The sequence below is a fragment of the Centropristis striata genome, chromosome 5 (genome assembly GCF_030273125.1).
Source record: "Centropristis striata isolate RG_2023a ecotype Rhode Island chromosome 5, C.striata_1.0, whole genome shotgun sequence".
Lineage (NCBI taxonomy): Eukaryota > Metazoa > Chordata > Actinopteri > Perciformes > Serranidae > Centropristis > Centropristis striata.
Genome location: NC_081521.1, coordinates 34,293,815 through 34,314,467, shown reverse-complemented (window position 1 = coordinate 34,314,467; position 20,653 = coordinate 34,293,815). Strand labels below are relative to the sequence as shown.

At 37.1% G+C, this 20,653-nt stretch overlaps 2 protein-coding genes across 2 annotated transcripts; one reads left to right on the top strand and one right to left on the bottom strand.

The window, feature by feature from the left end:
* Nucleotides 1–391: 391 nt before the first annotated feature.
* On the top strand, nt 392–16,300 carry LOC131972366 (titin). The gene is made up of 19 exons (XM_059334194.1): nt 392–473; nt 583–621; nt 1,271–1,351; nt 3,087–3,350; nt 3,456–3,728; nt 4,578–4,859; nt 5,766–6,026; nt 6,723–7,013; nt 8,577–8,849; nt 10,561–10,827; nt 10,945–11,238; nt 13,859–14,131; nt 14,212–14,326; nt 14,418–14,575; nt 14,657–14,758; nt 15,012–15,080; nt 15,295–15,354; nt 15,472–15,540; nt 15,670–16,300. The coding sequence occupies exons 1-19, from the start codon at nt 443–445 to the stop codon at nt 15,732–15,734; spliced, it is 3,267 nt and encodes a 1,088-aa protein (XP_059190177.1). The 5' UTR covers nt 392–442; the 3' UTR covers nt 15,735–16,300.
* A 228-nt stretch (nt 16,301–16,528) lies between these two features.
* Nucleotides 16,529–20,151, bottom strand: apobec2b (apolipoprotein B mRNA editing enzyme, catalytic polypeptide-like 2b). The gene is made up of 4 exons (XM_059334195.1): nt 19,877–20,151; nt 17,645–17,825; nt 17,123–17,466; nt 16,529–17,016 (listed from the first exon to the last, which is right to left on the bottom strand). The coding sequence occupies exons 1-3, from the start codon at nt 20,149–20,151 to the stop codon at nt 17,125–17,127; spliced, it is 798 nt and encodes a 265-aa protein (XP_059190178.1). The 3' UTR covers nt 16,529–17,016; nt 17,123–17,124.
* Nucleotides 20,152–20,653: the final 502 nt, after the last annotated feature.

Below are 20,653 nucleotides of genomic sequence, written 5' to 3'. Positions count from 1 at the left end.
GTTTTGACTTAAATTAAAATGTGTCTGAGTAGTGCAATAGAAATGTGTGGTAATCTCGACTTCACCTCTTTCTTAGACACAGTTCACAAGAAAGAAAGAGAGTAATAACATCAATATGTATGTTGTAGGCTAACCAACACAAGACTTGTTACATATTAACTGTATTGCACGTTGTTTCGTTTCCCTAAACCGTCCGTGCAACTTTTCAGCAGAGATCAGCCATCTAAATTAATGTTAAGAACAAAAACATCTGAGTGTGGTTGACCAACTCATTTCCTGTTTTATGGGGAAAAAAAGCAGATGTCAGAGACACATTTCTTTTCTAAACGGAGGTGAGTTTGTGGCACACGCCCAGCTTCCTTTTCTGAGCTTCCTTCACTACACAGCAGATAAATGAGTCAACTGAGAAGCACAAGTCTCTTCATGTGCAGCTCAATGGAAAATGTGGCTTGTCAGGGTCGTTAGTGTCATATGTAAGTATTTAAAGGCAATTGCATTTATTATTTAATATTTATTATAATTATTTAATATTTTTTAAATGTATCCAACTGAACATTCATCCTTTTGAATTTGTTTTGACAGATTTCACTGCTGTTTGTGCAGCTCAGGTCACCACAGATGGTAAGAAACATGTTTGACACAAACATTACAGTGTATTTGTGCATGTTGCATTCATTTGAAATCGCTAGTTTTACCTTTAAAAAATGTTGCATTTTCTTGTCGACCCCAAAACACAATTTTAATTAAATGTTCTGTGATTGTGAATTAAATACGTTGCTTTTAAATGTTTTCATGTACTGTACTGAAGCAGAAAGAAGAAACCGTGTTTAGGAAGTAAAACATGAGGAAAGTTAACATGAGGAACATGAAGTACTCTGTTGTCATGAGACTGGTACTTCCTAAAGTTAGACAGCTACGAGTGCAAGTTTATATTTCAGTGTTCTGTAATTTCCATGTGAACCTTTTCAACTATATTATCCATCCAGTAATATGTGCAATTGAAAAAACAAAACAAAAACATCATTTACTGTTATAATATACTCAAAATGGTGAGGGTTTTTTTATTATTATTTTTTTTTATCTCAGGTGTGTTTCAGGTCTGGAAATGTCTGAGAAAGTAGTTGTATTGAACTGCATTTTACAGTCAGGTGTTTTTTTTTATTCACACCTTTTGTCACTCTCTTGTGTAGTAGGTCTATAATGAAATGTGAATTAATTAATTTCCCACAAATGCTGTTTGTTCTGATCTATACTTTGTTTTCCTCACCAGGCTCCTCTTCGATCACCTCGGTGTTCGACGAGCCATCAACCATTCTTCCGCCAGTTTCAACGGAGAGTACAACCGTCTACCGTAAGATTTTTAACTCAGTTGTCCCGTAATAAACGCCAACATTTAAGTGTGCATGATAGTTATTACTATTTAATGTAATTATTATTCTGATTTTATTTTGGAAAAAATTAAGAAATATCGACCATAATTCAGATGGCATCGTGGTATTGGTATTACATTGATTTTGGACAGTACAATCTACAAACAGGAAAGCCTGAGTGAGCAAAGTAAAAAAAAAAAATAATAATAATAAATAAATAAAAATTAAAAAAAATATATATATATAATATATATATATATATATATATATATATATATATATATATTATATATTTTTTTATTTTTTTATTTTTTACAATAATAGTGTATTAATTAGCACAATTTAATAAGGTAATAAGCATTTACTAACAGGTGATTAACTTTTACAAATATGCATGGTAATGATTTCAGTAATGTATTAATTTATACATTATTTATTATAAAGTTGCTATTGCTATTAAGATTCATGTTTCAACTTTACAGTAATTACACAAAGAGCATTATTGAATGCTTAGTTATAAGTTAGTTATAATAATGTTTCTACAGCATCCTTATGCATTTATGAAGTGTTAAGGAATTCATGTCATTTCAACTTTGCAAAAAAGTCACAAATAGGAGTAAATAAATGGCCGATTATGGAGAAGTAGTGCTTATATAACATGTACAATAATTTATAATGTTATAGGCTGTAAGTTAAGGAACAACAGTGTCACTCAACCAAGTACAGTGGACAAACATTACCCTTAAATTAACAAAAAAAACGATAACACGGCTTAGCTGTACACTTTCACTATTTTTTTCAACCATTTTCAAATTTTAGCGCCTTCATTAAAAAATAAACCCTGAATAAAGGTTAACAAGAGCGGTTTAACAGTTGATTAATAATTACTTTATTGAACTGTGAGTTAATCCTTAACACTGTATAAATTAATACCTTAAATAACCCAAGGAAGAAGAATAAATGATTACTAGACACATTTATTAACCTTAGTTAAAGCAGTGTTAAGCATTAACTATCTGAATACTAACTCTGAAACAGTAATACATTGAAACTGTGAATATGTGGATGAAATCACCATGGGGCGTTATCACACTTGTTTTTTTCATCTCTGGCATCCGGTTTTGATGACATCATCACCCCAATGTGTCATTCCACCTTCAAGAAGAAGTCTAGTTTCATTTAGTTAAAATTTGCTAAATGAAACTGAACTGTTGAACTGCTGAAAATACATTATATATCAACTTTAGAATGGATTGCATTATTTACATATCATTTCTATTTTATTTGTATTTGTAAATGTGTGTTTTAAAATAACTAGTTTATAAGAGATTGTATTTATTTAAACTGTGTAGCCTCACGTGGTTCATTCTTAACTGCAATTAAGACCAAAAATCAAGACAACATGAACTAAAAAGCTGAAATAAAATAAAGTAAGGCAGCTGACTCCAATGGATCTAAATGTGCATGTGGTTATTTCAACACTGTGCTTCTTCTTTTTATTATTATAATTAAATTAATGACACTCCCACTGACTTTTATTATTTAGCACTGACTTTTTATTGTCCGCCTATTTTATTTATTACCTGGTAATTGTGTTGCTTGCCTGCACTGTATTGTTAGCTGCTGCTGTATACCTGGATTTCTCCACTGAGATTAATAAAGTATTTATCTATCTAGCTATGAATATAATCAATAATATTTTTAATACACTTTCAGAGCCTCTTGTACCAAATCTGCAGCTCCTGTCAGGCTGGTCGGATGTGTTCCCTACAGAGAAAGTGGAGCTTGATTGTAGTATCCCCGACAGCTCTGACTGGACCTTCACCTGGTACAGAACTCCAAATCAGAATCCAATTGGGACTACACCCGGAACGAAGCTTGGAACCACTGCAGTGTCTGGAAGTTATTTCTGTAAAGGTCAACACAAAACATCAGGCGAATTCACTGGACCTAGTAATATAGTTCCACTCACTGTTTATGGTTAGTGTCATTATCTTCCATCATCCATATTTGTGCTGAATGTCGAGACAGCATGTGGAATAAAATCATTAAAACTGTTCCCTTCTCTTTCTCTTCTCTGTTTAGCAAAAGTGCCCAAACCCACTCTGACCCGAAGTTCACACTATGACAAGATGTTCCCCAAAGAGACTGTCACCTTCACATGCAAGGTGGATGTGTCCTCTGGATGGGAATATGTGTGGTACCATGATGGCAAAGAACTCCAAGGCTCTAGTAGTAATACTTACCCCATAGTGTCCATAGATCATCGTCACCAGGGGCAGTACCACTGCAAAGGCAAGAGAGGCAACCAACAGTTCTTAACAGAGGAGAGTGACACGACTACTCTGCAGGTCTCCGGTACGTTTATTGCGAACTGTCTCATCACTTTGTCACAAGCTAGGTCAAAGATATGGAAGTTTAAATAGCTCTTTTCCTGTCTCCTCCATTTTAATTTGGTTTTATGTTAACCCTCTGAACCCCAAGCAGTTTCAACTCAACTCAACTCAACTTTATTTGTAAAGCACTTTAAAACAACAACAGCCGCAACAAAGTGCTGTACATAAACAAACAGAACAAGAGACAATAAAATAAATAAAACAGGAAATAAACACTAAAATAAATAGATTTATTGCTTTTTAAAAGACAATTTAAAAAAACAATAAATAAAAGCAAACCATAAAACACTAAAAACAAGAGCAGAGTCTCATGCGTGGTTAAAAGCCAAGGAATAAAAATAGGTTTTAAGATGACTTTTAAAAGCGTTTTTGCTCTTTTTACATATTACTTACTGTGGCTTTATATGTATAAGTTATGCACCTCTATGGCATCAGTACAAGTAGGAACAACTCAAAAATGTCTTTTGTGCAGAGAAACACAAAAAACAAAAAATTGGCTCTCCACATGCTATACATATTGAACTATTTGCATTTTTACAACCTCTATTTGCAACCTCTCCGGTCCTCTCCTCTCTGCTCTGTGTAAACAGATTTTCAGTGAAAATTTGTCACGTGATTGTTCATCTCAGCAGAACAATCATGGCTTCACAGCCTCACTGAGGAGCAGAATTTAATGTTTTTAACAGGATGTATTCCTGTTATTCCAAACATTTTATTTTTTTCAATGTTTTAAATGAGACATATAGAATAAAGTGATTTTGACTGAAATATCACAATTTGAAATGTCTTTCTTTGCTGTGCATATTTTCAGACCCACCTATTCCATCTCTGATTGTGCTGACTCCCTGGCTGGATGTGTTCGAAAATGAGGAGGTGAACTTTAACTGTGAAGTTGAGAGCGATGACTGGACAGTCACCTGGTACAAAGATCAACAACAGCTTCAGGTGGACATGAGCATGGACAGAGATGAGACATATCTCAACATCACCTCGGTCGCTCAAACGCATCAAGGAGTCTATTACTGCAACGCTCGGCATGATTACAGAAAAATCATCTCTGGATTCAGTAATGTGGCTAATCTGACAGTTTATAGTAAGCTGCCATTCCTCATTAATATCTTAAAGAAATCGTTTGTAAAGTGTAATAATGACCTGTTGTGGTTTTACCACTTTATAAGACTATTTCTTGACTTGGAGCAGTGTTTTTCTGGATTTTTTATTATTAATGTGGTGATTTTTCAGATTTGAAAGTGAGGTTGTATGAGGTCAGTGTATAACCTACAGTAGATGTCGGTCAGGACATCTCCGATTTGGACAGCAGGCAGGAGTACTGGCACAGAAGCTAAGCAATGTACTGCTGCAGACGGTGGCAGCAGTAAATCAGTTTGTGTGTGCTATATTTAGAATATTTTTAATTACTTACCTTGCCGTCAGACAGCCCTTTCCGACTGTGAAGTGAAGCTATTAGAGGCCTTTGATTCTCTCTTCAAAGCCACCAGACTATATAGAGAGAAACAGCAATTTTACCTAACAGAACAAGGAAGTTGCTGGCCTACCGCTGCCTTTATTTATTGTGTGACTTTTGGTGAATCTGAACTAACACTAGAAAATGCCAAAATTACAATTTACCAATCAAGGCAGCAGCAGTAGACCAGCAACTCCCATGTTCTGTAAAGTAAAATGACAGTTTTTGTCAATGAAGTCTGGTTGCTTTGAAGAGTATAAAATGACTTGAGTTCAGTTTATCTGATGACAAGGTAAAGTAGTGCTTCTTCAAACTGGGGGTGTGACAACTGGCTGCTACTGTCGGTAATTCTATAGATAAGTACCTCATACAACCCCACTTAAACAAAAGCTCAACTTAATTAGCATTCAACTTAATTTTGTTGGCATTGAGATATATATATATATATATATATATAGTGTTGCATATGACTATTTCTCGGATTTTGTGGTAAAGTGTTGCACGAATATGATGTGAAATGGCTTTCTGTTCTAGAAAAAACACCAACACCAACAGTGACCAGAGTTCCTGATTTTAACCCGATGTATGTTGGAGAAACAGTGAGCTTCACTTGCAAAGTTTATGTGTCCTCTGGCTGGGAGTACGAGTGGTACAAAGATGAGAAGAAGGTGCGCCAAGAAACCAGCGAGAACATCAGCATCCCTCTTGATCTTTCTGATCAGGGGAAATACTGGTGCAAGGCCATCAGAGGTGGCATCACATTTAACAGTGAGAAAAAACAACAACATGTTATCGGTAGGTCATAATATCCAAAACATTGTGTTTAAGATGATTATTAGAACAATTATTTGTTGTGAATGTGCACAACGCTAATACTAAAGGCTTTAAAAAAAAACATGTCAGGCTGCTCTCCAATTCAGCGAAACAGCATTGTGAGAGCATCATGCTTCCGTTATTTTATGCATTTTCTGTTGAAACAGGATGTTGTGGTGTAGCATGATGCAGGGAGGGATGGCTCACAAGTGTGTATGCACAAACAGTATCAGCCAACTATCACCTGTGGAGAATAAGAATGATTTGTGTAAAAGGAGGATAGTTGGCCAACGAAGTGAAAAAATATGTCCTTATTTTGACAGTTTCACTGTTACATTTTAAATTGAACTAATCTGCTGTTTATGAGCTCAGCCCACAGTTTTATTTATTATTTAGGCTATATTTTAAACTATTAAAAAACTGTTCCCTTCTTCCTTCATGTTGATTGCAAACCACATAGAGCTGGGCGATATGGAGGAAATAACATATATAATACATTGTCCTTTTTTATGGAACCATTTTTTAGATTATGAGTTTTGTTGTGTATGACAAAAGCAGATGCAACTAGTTTTTGCTTGTACGTTTTCTATGCTATATACTGTATGGTGAAGTCAAATATAATGATGTCTGGTGTGTGTGTGTGTGTGTGTGTCTCTCTCTCTCTCTCTATGTCTTTAGAAATTCCCGTTCCGTCTCTGACGCTGATCACACCGTGGCTGGATGTGTTCCCTGGTGAGGGTGTGAAGATGGGCTGTGCGATGCAGAATAGCTCTGACTGGACTTACACGTGGTACAAAGGCGGACAGCAGATCAAAGCTGATAGTTTTGTCTCTTTCGACTCGAACGGAGCTACTCTTTCCATAAGCTCTGCTTCAGTTGCACGTGCACAACAATTTACCTGCCAGGGACACCTGAAAGGCAGGTCTGTCAACAGCATGTTTAGCCCCGGACTCACTCTCAAAGTACATGGTGAGTTTTCTTTCTTTTCTCCCTCACTTTTTTTTGTTATTGATGATTTTAACATTTATCAATATATATAACCCACAGAGAGACATGCACAAAGAAAGAACATTTCTGTTTGGGAGTTACTCATTCTCTGAGTTTCATCAACTAAATCAGTCCTCCTTTTTGTCCATTTCTCACACTTTTCTTCCATCTGTGCTTTTTGCAATCTCAAAAAAAGTGTCAGTTTTTCTGTACATTTTTTCTACTATCTCCATCCATTGTTCCTGTATAGAAGGATCCACTTTATCCCTTTTTCCTTGTGATAGTTTTTTTTACCAGATAATTATCCTTAATTTGTCCATTTTCTTTAGTAAAATGAAATTACATATATGGAGTACAATGTAGTTTATAGGGATATTGCATTAAAATATTAATATTCAAATATTGTACACCATTTTCAAATATGTTTATATTTTGTGGCATTTCCAAAAATATTTAAGTGATCTGTGTCTCGTACTCCACACTCTCTACAGCATGGTAGATTTATGGTTAAAAATTATCACATTTTTATAAAAGAACCATATTCATGAATCGGTAGATGTCAGGTGTTGTTTTCATGTTTTTTGCTAACCATCATTTGAATTATCTTCCTCTTTTTTTTTTTGTTGGTAGAACTCAACTTCCCATTTTTATTTATATATTTCATAGAATGCTTAGTTGTCTTCGATTTTTGTGCAGATTTAATGAAAATATTTTTGTTACTTTGTGCAAACTGATTATCATTTCAATCACACAATTTATTTGGATTTCCTTCGTTTAGTTGTAGCTGTCCCTAATTTTTGAATACCTGTAGAATTCATGCTTAACCAAATTATATTTTTCTTTCATATTCTGGAAACTCTCCAGCTCCCCGTCCTTTCTCAGAAGTGTGGTGGCTTTTAAACTTTAAACTTTAAAACACTTTGAATGTAATTAAATGATTGCCGTTCACAATAAAGGCAAGTGAAGGCAGTGATCAAAAAAGAAGAAGAACCAGAACACAAATGAGAATCAAGACCAAAAACTCCTTCCCTTCCCTAATATTCAATTTGAAGCTACGTCATTTACTTCCATTTCTGTTCCTATCAAGAGAAACCCCCCCTTCTCGTTCCAAGACTGAAAGTCTGTTCCCCATCTTTTGGGTTCACTAAAATGTTCTACATTTTTTGGAACAAAATTTGACAGGAATATGATTTAAAGGTGTATTATTGAACCTCCTGTGATCAAAACAGCATTTCCTCTGTGGGTGTGAACAGTGAAACAGACAATTACTAAGGCCAACAGATAGTGAGCCTCCTGACTTTAAAACCCATAGCTTTGTCATGAGAACAAAGAAGATAAAGCACGGAGCGAGACATTCTAAATCAAAACAACTCCTAATTACAAACGAGCTTGCAACCTTAATGAAAGTTGTCTTATATATGTGTAAAGATTTAACCACGACACCATCTGCTTTAATTCCAGAGTAAACTGTGTGATTAAACCCATTCCAGTTTTCTTCTGTTGCTGCGTACTGATGGCAATAGCATGGTGTTTTCTTGCCTTCAGATGAAAACCCCACAGTCAAACTGATGCAGGATCCGGAGTACAAGGTGATGTTCCCTGGAGAGTCAGTGTCCTTCAGCTGTCACATTAATGTCTCTACGGGATGGGAGTACCTCTGGTACAAAGATGGCAGTCAACTTACCGCATCTGGAAACAAGTATCCAATCAGCTCTGTTGGAACAACAGATAAGGGCTCGTATACATGTAGAGCAACAAGAGGCAGTGGTCCATCCTTTCTCACAGACTTCAGTCAGGCGAGACGCCTTGAGGTTGAAGGTAAGTTTCTGTTAACTTCCTGTAACACTAGAACCATGAAGGGTTTTCTATATGTCATTTTGGAAAAATAAAATATTCAAGTCCCCTAGTCTTTGACTTTTTGAAAATGATAGCAAGTCGTCAAGATAAACCGAGATAGAAAATGAACCCATAAGCACCTTGCATTTTTTTACACAACTTTTTTGGGAAACGGAGGTATAGTATGCAACCATGACCAAAGTCATATTAAAAAACCTTTAAGGCATTTTTCTTGACAAACTATACTAAGACTGATGTAAGTATGCCGTTTTTTTGGGGGTTTTTTTTGCAACTCTCTGACATCATGGACATACATATAATATGCATAAAAATATTAAAATCCTGACCTTTTTTTTTGGCATTTTTCGACATAAATCAACATGCTATAATATGACTTTCTTCATATAATATGGTGTTTTCCGTCATTTTTGGACAAACTATACATGTATCAGAGTATAATAAGACTGTTTTAAGCATTTTGGGGATATTTTTAAATTTTATGACTTTTTTTTTAATTTTGGACATACTATAATATTGTGTTTTCTGTCATTTCTGGCCATATTATGCTCTAATATGTATCAACAGACTAAAATTGGGCCATTTAAGCATTTTCTGGCATTTTAAAATTTGACCATTTTTGACAAAAATTGACATACTATACTGCCCTACCAAGTCTAACTGCAGTAACTACGCAAAGGGTAAAACTGAGGAAAAACTGCTTTAAAGTTTTTTAATGTTTTTTTAACTGGCCAGCCAAATGGATTATAGGTAGGTAAGTGATATGACACTTATTTCTACATGTATTGATGAGGTAATATTCATTAAAAATCATAGTAATTTATTTGACCTTTGACCCCAAAAACGTAGTTACTGCACTTTGGTCTTGCTGTAAAAGGTTCTAATAGTAATGCAAAAACAGAGTGGAGTAACAACAATGTTGTTGTCTTCTTTCAGCTTTTATATTTGTTTTCAGTTAAACATTTTCAAATTGATTTTAAACGTGTTTAACAACTCTATTCAAAGATTTGTGTATTTTAGACTTAATATTATAAAGAAATGTTATATTTTAGTATTAATATAATTTTATCTCACTTTTTTACTTCATCACTATCTAGATAATAATTTCCCTTTCAAATAAACGTATAATTTCTATTATTTTTATGTTTAAGTTAGTATATATATCCAAAGCAGACAGTGGAGTAAGTGCAATTACTGCTTGGTTTTGAGTTGGTTTTGTGGTTTTTATATAATTATTTCTCTTAAATAAAGCAAAATTGAAATCTAAAACTGTGTCACAAGATAAAACAGACATCAAGGGGTTCATTTTTAGTTATAACTCAGTTTTGACCAAAAATGTAGTTGCTTTAGTTAGGCTTTGTAGGGCAGTATAGTATGACTTTTTCTGGTTTTGGAAATCTCATAATATGGTGTTTTTCTGTCATTTTTGGACAAACTATACTACTACATGTATCTGTTATAATAAGACTGTTACTGTTGTTACTAAGCATTTCGGTGATATTTTAAAATGTTATGTCTTTTTTATTTATTTTCAACATACTATAGTATGACTTTTTATGCAGCTGTTCAAGAGTTTTCCAGTTGTGATTGTGCAGTGCATCTCTGGTCACTTATGATCCTATTATCTGACAGTTTAATTATAATAACTCTTGATATTTCTTCTTGATATGTTTAGGTAACAAGCCGAAGCCCTCGATGACTCAGCAGCCAGATATTGACAAGGTTTATGTTGGAGAGTCAGTGTCCTTCAAATGTAAAGTGGAACACTCTGGTTGGAGGTATCACTGGTACAAAGATGGAAGAAAGCTCCTGATCAATGACAGTAGTTTTAACATCCATGATGCCAATTTAGCGGACAATGGGTCTTATACGTGCATGGCCATAAGAGACAAAACAACGTACAACACCGAGCACAGTGATGGGCGAATCTTACGTGTATCTGGTGGGTCAAAGAAAAATACTTTGTGTCCATGTGTACAAGGCAAATAATGCTGCATTCTTCTGTTTCTATTGATTTTATCCTATTAAAAAATGTGATAATGTCTCTGTCTGTCTCCAGAAATTCCTGTTCCAGCTTTGAAGCAGGAGACGCCGTGGTTGGATGTGTTCCCCACTGAGAGTGTGAAGTTGAGCTGTGACATGGACGGCACCTCTGAATGGACCTACACGTGGTTCAAAGATAGACAGCCCCCCATCCAGGCAGATGATTCTGTATCTTTTGACTCAGATAAGGTGACGCTCACCATCAAGTCGGCTTCAGCCGCCCACCGAGGACAATACAGCTGCTCAGCAAGACTCAAGAGCCGGTCTGTCACCAGCAGCTCCAGTTCTCAACTCACGCTTGATGTTTATGGTAAGAATTCTTTTTGGGTTTTTTTGCTTTCTTGTAATCGCCCAAATCTTTACAATTATTTTTGTTTTCAAGACAAGTAAAAACAATACATTTTAAAGGAATAGTTTGACATTTGGGGAAATAAACCTATTCACTTTTCATGCTTATTACTCTGACATTTTATGATATTTTTTTTGATTTTGTAGGTAGCCTTATATCTAATCAGATCTCCATTACTTTTTTCGGTTTCCCATAATATGGTGTTTTTCTGTTATTTCTGGACATATTATGCACCATTGTGTATCGACATACAACAGACCACTTTTGGCATTTTTAGGCAATTGAAAGTTTGACAATTTTTGACAAAACTCTACATACTATAGTATGACTTTTTTTCCCCAAAAATTTTGGATATCTCAAAATATTGTGTTTTTCTGTTATTTCTGCAAAAGCCACCCTACTACATGTAACAACAGTCTATTACAAGACCATTTTGAGAGTATTGGGACATTTAACCTTTGTGTCGTGTTCGTTTCTCCCCCCTTACTTTGGTGCTCCCGGTCAAATTTGACCGGCCTGTTTTAACTGCCCTTACATTAACACAAAAACCATTGATCGTCACCAAATTGTATTTAACTCCCTTTTAACCTGTAAACAATGTCTCAGACTACTGGTTACATGAATAACTGCAGTGAATAGACACAGAAATTGAAAGTTGTATTCCAAAATTAACATTTATTGTAGAAAAATGTCATCAAATCTGATAATTCTTGAGAGGACATGAAACTGTTGCAGGGACATAGTTGACCGGAATATAGGCCTCCCTGACTCTGCATCCCACAGACTTTTTGTAGCCTCATTGTTGGACCGATGTACTCCTGCTAGAATCAACAGACCCATGTAGGCTTGGAGGTCTACCTGGTCCAAGGCCTTCCATGTGTCCGCAAACACACGCCCCCCTTCCAGGTTTGTCATCGCCAGTATAATTTCCACAATGGACTCTGGTAAAAAGAGTTGGAAGCTGGACTTGATGTCATCCACACGAGATGTTGCATACCGTGTTGGCCCTGGTGAAATCCTAATGATATTTTCCCCTCTTGCTCTGCCTCCTCTGTCCTGGGGGGATGAATACCAGAGCAAGTTGCCATCCTTGGACTGGAATGTCACCTCAGGTGTGTCTTCCACAGGGGCCTCTTCCCCAGGTGCCTCTTCCTCAGGGGCCTCTTCCTCGCCATCTGTTGACTGTTCGGTCTCATGATGGTCTGGATCAAAATCAGGATCGTTGTCTTCTATTTCTGAAACATCCTCCTCTATTTCTGGTTCAACTCCAATCCCGTCTTCATCAGTTTGAAAAAAAAGGTCAAGAGCCTCTCTGACAGAAAAACGTCTGATCGGGCGCCGACTCATTGTGTTCAGAGTAAAATAAGAGCAATGCACAAGCAAGCTATATATAGGGGATCTATGAGAAGATATCATACGTTTTGTATCGAAAGTGTGGTTCACGTGGGGGGATGGACACATTAGCCCGGGAAAGAGCCAGGTTCCCATAACAAACACCTAATTGGTAACTTTGAAGTGTTACACGTTTAGTCTGGAAGGTGTGGTTCACGTAGGGGGACAGGCACATAAGCACGGGAAAGAGAGGACACATGGTCAGTCTGAAAGGGGTTCACGTGGGGTGGAGTGTGTGTGTGTGTGTGCGTGCGTGTGCGTCTATGTGCGTGCGTGCGTGTGTGTGTGTGTGTGCGTGTAGGTGTGTGTGTGTGTGTGTGTGTGTGTGTGTGCGTGTAGGTGTGTTTGTGTGTGCGTGTGGTGGTGGTGGTGGATTTGTGGTTGTGTACTATCTGATGAATGAACACAATCTAGGGTCACCCATTCATTTCCTATGGCGGTCATTTTTGACCGGGAACACCACAGGTGTTACAAAGTTGACTAAACAACTCAAAATTCAATGAAAGTAGTGATCAGCAATTGTATATGTTCAAATGCCTAGTGTGGAGGATATCATAAGCCCTTGAGACAATAAAATGTAAAACACAATATTTATGATTGATCGAAATGGAAATCGGTCAGATTTGACCCGAACACGACAGGAAGGTTAAATGTTTAATGACTTTTTTTTTTTTTTTAAATTGGACTTATCAAGATATTGCATTTTTCTGTTATTTCTGGCCATATCATGCACTAATGTGTATCAACAGACAATAATTAAACCACTTTTGGCATTTTTAGACAATTCAAAATTTGACATTTTTTGACAATTCAAAATTTGACATTTTTCGACAAAAATCAACATACATGTATGATTCTTTTTTTTTTTTGGACTTCTCAAGATATCGTGTTTTTCTGTTATTTCTGGAAGAGCAACTACTAGATGTATCAACAGACTATAATAAGACAAGTTGGAGAATATTGGGGCATTTAAAAATTATATGGGTACACCGTATAATATGGTGTGTCTGGCCTTAATATGAACTAATGTGTATCAACAGACTAAAATTAGACCATTATTAATTCTGGTAAGGATTTACAGTTTCAGCACATTAAAAATGCCATTTAAAGTGACTAATGGAATTGTGCAGTTTGACATACATTAAAATGCTTTCATACTCATAGCAATGGCAATATTTTCTCTCCACAGATTCAAAACCCCAACTCACACTTGTGCAAAATCCCACACACAATGTGATGCATACTGGAGATTCAGTCTCCTTTAGCTGTCAAATCAATGTCTCTTCCGGTTGGAAGTTCGTATGGCACAAAGATGGCCGTCAACTCGACGTATCTGGAAACAATCACACCATCGCTTCTGTTCTGAGGACAAACACTGGATCATATCAATGCGGAGTTACTAGAAAAGGAAATTCAGTCTTCGGCTCAGACTTGAGTAAGGCTGCGAAACTCACAGTTGAGGGTATGTTTTTGTTGAATTCCCTTTAACAACTTTCTGAATGTGATGAATGTGTTCATCATAGTTATGACTGTGTTTTACAGAGCGCCCACAGGCTCATATAATTCTATTAACTGGCTGGTCCGAGGTCTTTTCCACTGACAGCTTGGTACTCAAATGTGGTGTGCAAGAAAGCCAGGACATGTGGAACTACACATGGTAATACAGATCATAAACACCAGTCAATACTACAGGGTAAAGTTTTCTGAATGCATTCATATGTACTGTGTGGATTCTCACCTTCTCATAGGTTCAAAGCCGGGGAACGAATCGATCGGCCACCCTCTGAGAAACACACAGTCACACCTCAAGACGACCCTGAGCAGAGCCTGTACACCTGCCGGGGCATTCGCACCGGTCGACCATCTTATTCAACAGACAGCCATTCGTACAAGACCAAGAACCTCCGTGAGTAATACTGCGGTCTGGAAGTTGTAAGGTTTTTACCCAACAAGTGTTTTATTCTCTGTTTTTAATTTCAATCTGCAGTTTTGAAGAGGAGGGTGCTTCTTTCCATCTCCGGCTTAATCTTCTTTGGCATCATCGCCGTCCTCCTTGGATGCATTGTCCTAAGAGTCTGCCGCAAACCAGGTTTTGCTTTAGGATACTATAAATCTTCATTATTAAATCACAGATAATCAAATATTAATAAAGTAACAGTGTATAATTACAAATTTAACAACAATGTGACAATTTGGATGTTTGTCATGATAAACCTACAGAGAAGCTCCCCTCTGCTTTAAACAATGTTTAAAGTGGATCAGCTAAAGAGCCAGATATTAAACCTCAGTAGTTATTGGAGACCACAATGAGGTGACCTATAACTCTTTTTTTTACCACATAGCTGATGATGCTGACAGGCCAGAGGAGACAGAGCTGTTCCTCACTATGGCTCAGCTAAAGGATCGTGAAGGTAAGCTTGCAACTCCTCTCATGGCTTGTGGTTTTGGTCACCGTTTCCGCATTATGCTACAGAAACAGCCCCACCAGTGATTCGCAGCTGAGCTATTTTAGAGTCTACTATTTGTGAAACTACATACTGACATTTACAAGTTAGAGTCTGACTTTCATAGTTTGCTTTGAGCCGTTGATGCTGTTGTGCTAAAGTTCCTTCCTTCTTCCTACAGATGCACCCTGTCCACTGGCTCAGTACATCACTGATGCTGAACTGAATGCCCCATCCAAAGGTAAAACCCCCCCCCAACAACAACCCACAAACAGATGATACAAAAGCTGTATTACTGGGCAGGTGTTTTGAAAGTTCCCTGGGTTTATTCCTCATTATTTATTTTCCTGACCTGCAGAAGCGGACGGAAATGGCACAATTTGCAGTGAAACAACACCGCTACCAATAACCTCCCCGGAGGATCCAGGTAATAAAGTTGAATTAATAATGCACTTTACCAATTAAATATTTCCCTGTGCTGTGCCAATTTCATTCTAACTTAGACACTATGTATTTCTAATCCATCTCTTCACATCCGGCCCTTCCTATCTTTCAGCCGTGACTAGCGAGAGCCATGATGCAACAGAAAACAACGGTGGCCTCGCTTCCTTTAAACAATGAGTCTCTGAAGCTTTGTTGCATCAGTTAAGCAGATAAGTACAGGTCTATAGACTTGCTACAGCCCTGAGGGGTTTTAATTGATGTTACAAGTAAGCTTTTTGGATATATTAAAACTGGAGAGAATTTTGCTGTTACACAATGCGTAAAATTCTGTTTTTACTTTTTTACAATGCTAGCAAACATAAGTAAATTCAATAAGATTTTTTCTGTGGGGACTGTAAATGTTTGTACAGAATGTAATGGGGATTAAATTACCATCAGACTGGCTGGAATTGCGATATAAATGTGTAAATATTTGTTGTGCACTTAACAACTTGAGAATTGTCCATGATTTTATTTTATGGCATTTATTCATACAGTTAATTGTTAATGTACTGTTAAAAATGAAACATTATTTATGTGATAAGCATCAACAATATACATGTTTAGCTTTATTATTAGCAATTATTTTACACACTGTACATATGTGTTGATCTATATATGAGAATGTATCAATCCTTCTTTAGTTTTTCAATTCTTAATGCAAAACAACTGGGGCCAGATGTATGAAAAAAAAAACAATGTATTATTTGAATTTTAGATACCATCTTGCTATCATTGATCTTTAGATTCTATCCTGAATTGTTAAGCACTTTGTAAAGTCTATTTCAATATAAACATCATGCATTATTCATGAATAATCTTTTTATGTTTAATGATGATTGAGATATTACTGCGATGATGAGTTATAGTTATAAATAGCCACAGCTGTGGGTAATGATGGCTCTGTGGTGCTGTTGGCCAAAATCTGTGAAATTGCACTTTTTCTTTGCTTCTCACTGATTAATGCTCAATGACTGAGAGCAGGCACAAGCATCGATATGCAAATGGGAATTTCTGTGGAAGTGGATATGAGGCTCATGTATGTGCACCCAGTTCAACAATTACTAGGATTTATAATCATGCCTAAATGTGGATTAACTAATCCAAGGTAAATAATGTGTATTTCTGTCTTTGTACACGCACACTGTTCGTGGTGATTTTTTTGCATCTGACCCCAGGTGTGAGTAAATGTAAGTTCTCCATAGCTTATATAATGTAATCATTGCCATTCACGCATTCTGTGATTCCCTATGAAATTATCAAAATAAAAAATACAAAATGTTGCTATCAGTTTTCATTCAAACTAAAACTGATCTCCACCATCAGATGTGACAGCAAGAAACAAGGTCAACCAGTGGATTTAACAAAGTAGGTCAATTTGTGGTTCAGTCTGTGGAGAGATCATGGCCATCATGTACAGCTGTAATGAAAGACAAAAGGGAATGTCCGTCATTATCCAGACAAACTTTAAAAACCATAAGAAGCATATTGACCATAGAGAACATACAGACATCTTAGTGACTCACGTTTACTTGAGGATATCAGCCAGTTTTTCCACATAGTAGTCGTAGTTCTCCTTACAATCCTCCCAGGGTGCAAAGGTGTCTTCCTCCTTCTCCACATAGGTTTCCCAAACATGCACGAAGTCAGACGGCTTCATCATCCTCAGCTTGCAGCCGGCGTTCACCAGAGTACGGAGCCCTTCTACTATCTCTGGCTCTTCCCAGTCAAAGAGACGAGAGCAGAACATGCAGAGACGGACCTTCTTGCGCTGCTGGAGGATGGTGGCCAACTTAGCTGCACAAGATACACAGGGGCTGGATGATACATACCATGTGACTTCATACTCCTTGGAAGCATCAGGGAGCACCTTGAGGATGGGAGAGATGGGAGGAATAATGTGGGCATAAAGCAGAAAAAAATCATATTACATAATATTATCACAAGAGACGATGCTTGCAAAGTAATGGAAACCAACTGTCCCACGGAGTGCACATATGTGTTACATGATACTACAGTAAGAAGGGCTGAATGTGAGCGTGCATTACTTGTTGAAAGAAGGCTTCTTCCGCATGAGCTGTGGCATGCTCATCCTCCATATAACCTTTTAGAGGCTCTGTGCTGCCTCCTGGTGTATCCACTCTGAAACACAGCAGGGTCTTGTTCCTCCCTGATGAGTACTCCACATTCCTGAACTGAAACTTGAAGTAGAACGGGCTCATCTGTTCCCTGGTGGAGATTGAAAGTGAGAATAACCATAAATCTGATTCCTGCTCAGTGACTACCAAAACAAATGTTTGATGAAACACTGCATTAACTTTCATAAATGGGGCTTTTCAGTATATGAAGGTTAAAGAAACACTTCATCCTTAAAAAGGGGGGTTCTTTATCAATTACTCACACTGTGTTACCTTGAACTCTTGAAAAAAAAGTCATGCCTCCATAGAGACATACTCTGAAAGCCATGGCCAAATAAGGGGAAACCTTAGGAACCACAATATACAACCAAGGGCTGAAATACCCGCTAAAATGCTCGCTAAAAAACATATGATTCAAGCATATGAAATTATTATTTTATCATTTATGTCTGAAAGGACAGTTAGCAAGCTAATATTAGCTGTGTTATCAAGCTGAGGCACTTGCAAACATAACACTGCATAGCTTTCTGATTCATCCATATTCCACTACGACACCATTTACATCTTGTCAAAATGCTTTAAAGAAATGTAATTAGTCTTATATATAGATATATAACTTAGTGACAAAATTCACTGCACATGTAACAGTAGCATACATTAGCTCATAGATTCACCATTCACACTACTAATGCCTCATGTCTATATCCACTTTTGTCCTCTTAAAAGCTTGTTTTTTTAGTTTGTCAGCTTATAAAAACCTAGTTTTTGGTTCTTTACCCTGTTGGCAGTGCATTTCATCACACAGTAGCTTTTAACCATGTTTCTGTTGTTTGCAAGGAGACATAAATTGATATGAAAGCACCTTCCCTCAATACAAAATCAATGGAGGGTGATTAATTGTTTACCCCTCCAATGGGGGCGGGACCTAAATGTGCTCAGTCTCTATGGTGAACTGAGAATGTGAAAATAAATAACATCTTTGATGAATTGAAGTCAATGGGGGTCATCTTAAAGAACAGCAAAACTTTATCAAAACATCAATTTACAAACACTTTTATGTATGCTCACTTGTACTAGGCAAAAATATGCATTTTATATGCATTTAAAACACTTCCGCATAGACTGTCTCACACTTCTTCTTTGTCCATATTTATGCAAGAAGATTGATATTTGCTAAAATGCATGTCTTTCTGAAGCACTGAGCATATGAATGGATTATTGAGACTTGGAATAAACTACAGTAGCATTTGAAAACTGTTTCTTTGTATATTATATCATGGGAGCGTGAAAAAAAAAGTCTTCTTCACAAATTCAAGGTAACAGGGATGAGTAACTGATACTCAAATGGTCATTTTGGGGCTGAAGTATTCTTTTAAATTAGCAAGAGAGAGTAAAAAACAATCAGCCTGATGTATCTATCAGCAGTACTTTCAAAGTTATCTGTCACCTTTTAATCGGGGTGCATGACAGTGTTACTGGCATTCACTTCCTTGCCCAAAACTGAGAGCATGAGTCATACTCTTGTGATGAATTTGTCAACCATCCAACAAGAAAAAGAGTGATGAAAGTGAGTCTTTGAATTAGATTATGGTGACACCATGACTAGAATATTAATGAGGCTACCGCTGAGTAAACTGATGTTTCTATAAATATTTTTGGCATTTCACATCATCCTATGATCTGTAGATGTGCCAGGACCTTCATGACTCAACCACTGCACACAGCACATACCCCTCCTGTCATTCTTTATTAATCCATTGTTATACTGCATGTGAATAGCCAGATGGATTTCACAAATAGATCTCCTTTATCAAACAGCTAATACGCAAAGAATAGAGACTAGAGAACAGATGCTTGCCTGAGTGATATGACAGGGGCCTGCATCTGTGTCGGCTCTGTGACTCATCTCTATTCTTACTGCTGGGTTAGTCAGGATGGCAGGTGTAAGTCATTAGTATCTTTCCTCGCTTAAATCAACTATAGAACAAACATTGGAAACAATATGACTTACAGAAAGACATGAAAAGCTACTTCTTATACAAAAACACTAAATAACCAAAAAGTGGATGTTTTAAAGGGAAAAAAGGTGTGTAAGTACAGCATACGAACTCTAACTCGTGTTGTGTATTAAATCTTACTCACCCTGTGATAATCTCAAACGGTGGCAGTTCAATGGGCTGATACTCTCCATTTTCTTCACCGTTTTTTGCCTCTGCCCCTGTTGCGCCTTCACTTTCCTCCTTCTTCTTCTCTTCAGGCTGCTCGGCGGTCTTCTCTGGCTTTTTCACAACTTTGTCTGGCTTTTTCACACTCTTCTCCTTCTCTTTTCCCTTTTCTTTGTCCTTCTCATCACTCGTTTTATTTTCTACCTTCTTTTCTTTCCTCTTAACAGTGACCCGGCTGTTTCTGTCGGCCATGATTTTGAGCAAGTGGGTGAGAGTGTTAGATAAAGAGAGGGAGGGAGAGCTAGAGAGGGAGAGAGAGAGAGAGATAACTCGGGGTAAGTAGAGTGATAACCCTAGTGCACTTACAGAAATAGATCCTATTGTGTGCCATGGCCGGGGCCACAACATGTGCATGTCTGGCTGGGGCAAGGATAGTTTAACACACTCCTCCTCTTTCCATGCCCTGGCTGTTAAAAGGCCAAATGACAACACAAGAGTGAGTGACCGTGTGGTGTATGAGAAACTTAGGGGCAAGAGTTGACTTATATCTCTTACCCACTTTATACAGTTGCCAAATTACGAAAGGAAAATACCATATTCTGCGTAGAAATGTACAACTTCAAAGAAAACGAGTGGCACCTCTTTAATCCGTTGGGCTTAAATTGTCAACAGGCCAGCAACAGGCAAGTTATTAATAACGATGCTTAGCTATGTGTGTCTGCATATATGGGGTAACCAGGGGTCTCTTGATACA